Source organism: Etheostoma cragini, chromosome 16 (assembly GCF_013103735.1).
Source record: "Etheostoma cragini isolate CJK2018 chromosome 16, CSU_Ecrag_1.0, whole genome shotgun sequence".
NCBI classification, from domain to species: domain Eukaryota; kingdom Metazoa; phylum Chordata; class Actinopteri; order Perciformes; family Percidae; genus Etheostoma; species Etheostoma cragini.
This window is the reverse complement of record NC_048422.1, coordinates 24,691,938-24,695,957: the sequence shown is the minus strand read 5'-3', so window position 1 is coordinate 24,695,957 and position 4,020 is coordinate 24,691,938. Positions and strand designations below refer to the sequence as shown.

Below are 4,020 nucleotides of genomic sequence, written 5' to 3'. Positions count from 1 at the left end.
CATATTGTTGTCCCTTTGTAACATATTGTTGTCCCTCTGTAACATATTGTTGTCCCTCTGTAACATATTGTTGTCCCTCTGTAACATACTGTTGTCTCTTTGTAACATATTGTTGTCCCTCTGTAATTGTTGTCCCTCTGTAACATATTGTTGTCTCTTTGTAACATATTGTTGTCCCTTTGTAACATATTGTTGTCCCTTTGTAACATATTGTTGTCCCTTTGTAACATATTGTTGTCTCTTTGTAATATATTGTTGTCCCTTTGTAACATGTTGTTGTCCCTTTGTAACATATTGTTGTCCCTTTGTAACATATTGTTGTCCCTCCGTAACATATTGTTGTCCCTCTGTAACATATAGTTGTCTCTTTGTAACATATTGTTGTCCCTTTGTAATATATTGTTGTCCTTTTCTAACATATTGTTGTTGTCCCTTTGTAACATATTGTTGTTCCTGTGTAACATATTGTTGTTCCTTTGTAACATATTGTTGTCCCTTTGTAACATATTGTTGTCTCTTTGTAATATATTGTTGTTGTCCCTTTGTAACATATTGTTGTCCCTTCGTAACATATTGTTGTCCCTTTGTAACATATTGTTGTCTCTTTGTAATATATTGTTGTTGTCCCTTTGTAACATATTGTTGTCCCTTTGTAACATATTGTTGTCCCTTTGTAACATATTGTTGTCTCTTTGTAACATATTGTTGTTGTCCCTCTGTAACATATTGTTGTCTCTTTGTAACATGTTGTTGTTGTCCCTCTGTAACATATTGTTGTCCCTTTGTAACATATTGTTGTCCCTTTGTAACATATTGTTGTCCCTTTGTAACATATTGTTGTCTCTTTGTAACATATTGTTGTTGTCCCTCTGTAACATATTGTTGTCTCTTTGTAACATATTGTTGTTGTCCCTCTGTAACATATTGTTGTCCCTTTGTAACATATTGTTGTCTCTTTGTAATATATTGTTGTCCCTTTGTAACATATTGTTGTTCTCCCTTTGTAACATGTTGTTGTCCCTCTGTAACATATTGTTGTCCCTTTGTAACATATTGTTGTCCCTTTGTGACATATTGTTGTCCCTTTGTAACATATTGTTGTCCCTTTGTAATATATTGTTGTCCTTTTGTAACATATTGTTGTTGTCCCTTTGTAACATATTGTTGTCCCTTTGTAACATATTGTTGTCCCTTTGTAACATATTGTTGTCTCTTTGTAACATATTGTTGTTGTCCCTCTGTAACATATTGTTGTCTCTTTGTAACATATTGTTGTTGTCCCTTTGTAATATATTGTTGTCCCTTTGTAACATATTGTTGTTCTCCCTTTGTAACATGTTGTTGTCCCTCTGTAACATATTGTTGTCCCTTTGTAACATATTGTTGTCCCTTTGTGACATATTGTTGTCCCTTTGTAACATATTGTTGTCTCTTTGTAATATATTGTTGTCCTTTTGTAACATATTGTTGTTGTCCCTTCGTAACATATTGTTGTCCCTTTGTAACATATTGTTGTCTCTTTGTAACATATTGTTGTCCCTTTGTAACATATTGTTGTCTCTTTGTAACATATTGTTGTCTCTTTGTAACATATTGTTGTTGTCCCTTTGTAACATGTTGTTGTCCCTTTGTAACATATTGTTGTTGTCCCTTTGTAACATGTTGTTGTCCCTTTGTAACATGTTGTTGTCCCTTTGTAACATATTGTTGTCCCTTTGTAACATATTGTTGTCCCTTTGTAACATATTGTTGTCCTGTTTGACTGACCGCAGTAGGTGTAGATGTGGTTGGGCTCCAGGAAGCGGACCTTCAGGTTGTGCAGCACCGCCGGCTCGTGGAGGTAGCTCAGCGCCGTCAGGTCGTTCTCTCCCACCAGGATGTCCGGGTTACGCAGGAAGGGAAGAGGGTTCGACTTCGGACCCACGGGGTACTCCACAAGCTGGAAGACAAAATACACCGTCAGGGTACTGCAGAGGCTGGAAGACAAAATACACCGTCAGGGTACTGCAGAGGCTGGAAGACAAAATACACCGTCAGGGTACTGCAGAGGCTGGAAGAAATACTAATAAGCCATGAGGGTATATATTATAGACAGTGGATGCTTTTTAACGGGGCCTTAAAACCTTTTTAGGAGAGATTTTGATTGAACTCTTCAACTTTTCCTTTTGTTTATTTCATTTTTATTTTCATGCTCTCCATGTGTTTTTATTTTTAGAACTTACCTGTTTTATCATGTAGAACTTGATAACATATAAAGTTATAATAATAATGATAATAATAATAATAATAATAATAATAATAATAATAATAATAATAATAAATGAAGTGCAGTACCGTTTCATCCTCCAGTTTCAGGTGAAGCACCGGCTCTCCTTCTTTATAATCTTTGACAATCTCGGCACCTTTCCACACCTCCTCGGGGTCGGGGATCCACACCCGGGTGAACTGGAACATGAGGACAACATGAAGACAACATGAGGGCAGCAGGAAGACAGCATGAAGACAACATGAAGACAACATGAGGACAACATGAGGGCAACATGAAGACAGCATGAAGACAACATGAAGAAAACATGAGGACAACATGAGGGCAACATGAAAACAACATGAGGACAACATGAGGACAACATGAAGACAACATGAGGACAACATGAAGACAACATGAAGACAACATGGGGACAACATGAAGACAACATGAAGACAACATGAAGACAGCATGAAGACAACATGAGGACAACATGAAGACAACATGAAGACAACATGAAGACAACATGAGGACAACATGAGGACAACATGAGGGCAGCATGAAGACAGCATGAAGACAACATGAGGACAACATGAAGACAGCAGGAAGACAACATGAAGACAACATGAAGACAACATGAGGACAACATGAGGGCAACATGAAGACAGCATGAAGACAACATGAAGGCAACATGAGGGCAACATGAGAACAACATGAGGACAACATGAGGACAACACTAGGGCAGCATGAAGACAACATGAGGACAACATGAAGACAGCATGAAGACAACATGAAGACAACGTGAGGACAACATGAAGACAACATGAAGACAACATGAAGACAACATGAGGACAACATGAAGGCAACATGAAGAAAACATGAGGACAACATGAAGGCAACATGAAGAAAACATGAGGACAACATGAGGGCAACATGAGGACAACACTAGGGCAGCATGAAGACAGCATGAAGACAGCATGAAGACAACATGAAGACAACATGAGGACAACATGAAGACAACATGAGGACAACATGAAGGCAACATGAAGAAAACATGAGGACAACATGAAGGCAACATGAGGACAACATGAGGACAACATGAGGACAACATGAGGACAACATGGGGACAACATGAGGACAACATGAGGAAGTGACTGCGTTGATAAACATGAAGGAAAATTATTAACGTCCCAAAACAACTTCTGCTTTTTATTCTTTTACTGTGAACACGGCGTTCATTTGTTATTAATACTCTTCTCAGCAGCTTCACATCCATCTGGACATTATCCTGTTGATCTAGACTCTTCATCATCCATCATCATCATCATCCATCATCCATCCATCATCATCATCCATTATCCATCCATCATCCATCATCATCATCATCCATTATCCATCATCCATCCATCATCCATCCATCATCTGGACATTATCCTGTTGATCTAGACTCTTCATCATCCATCATCATCATCATCCATCATCCATCCATCATCCATCATCATCATCCATCAATCATCCATCATCCATCATCATCATCCATCCATCATCTGGACATTATCCTGTTGATCTAGACTCTTCATCATCCATCATCATCATCATCCATCAATCATCCATCATCCATCATCCATCCATCACTAAGGGCGGCTGTGGCTCAGTGGTAGAGCGGTTGCCTGCCAATCAGAAGGTTGGTGGTTCGGTCCCCGCCCCTGCAGTCATTGTCCAAGTGTCCTTGGGCAAGACACTGAACCCCGAGTTGCCCCCGGTGCTGCGCATCG

General features: G+C 39.1%; 1 protein-coding gene across 1 annotated transcript in view; it reads right to left on the bottom strand.

Annotated features, from left to right (window-relative positions):
- LOC117959774 (unconventional myosin-Vb-like) overlaps window positions 1-4,020 on the bottom strand; it is a 26,133-nt gene that overhangs the window by 16,886 nt on the left and 5,227 nt on the right. The window contains exons 8-9 of the mRNA XM_034897051.1: window positions 2,365-2,445; window positions 1,768-1,976 (exon numbers count right to left, since the gene is read on the bottom strand). Coding sequence (XP_034752942.1) covers window positions 1,768-1,976; window positions 2,365-2,445 — 290 coding nt within the window. The remainder of the gene's footprint in view (window positions 1-1,767; window positions 1,977-2,364; window positions 2,446-4,020) is intronic.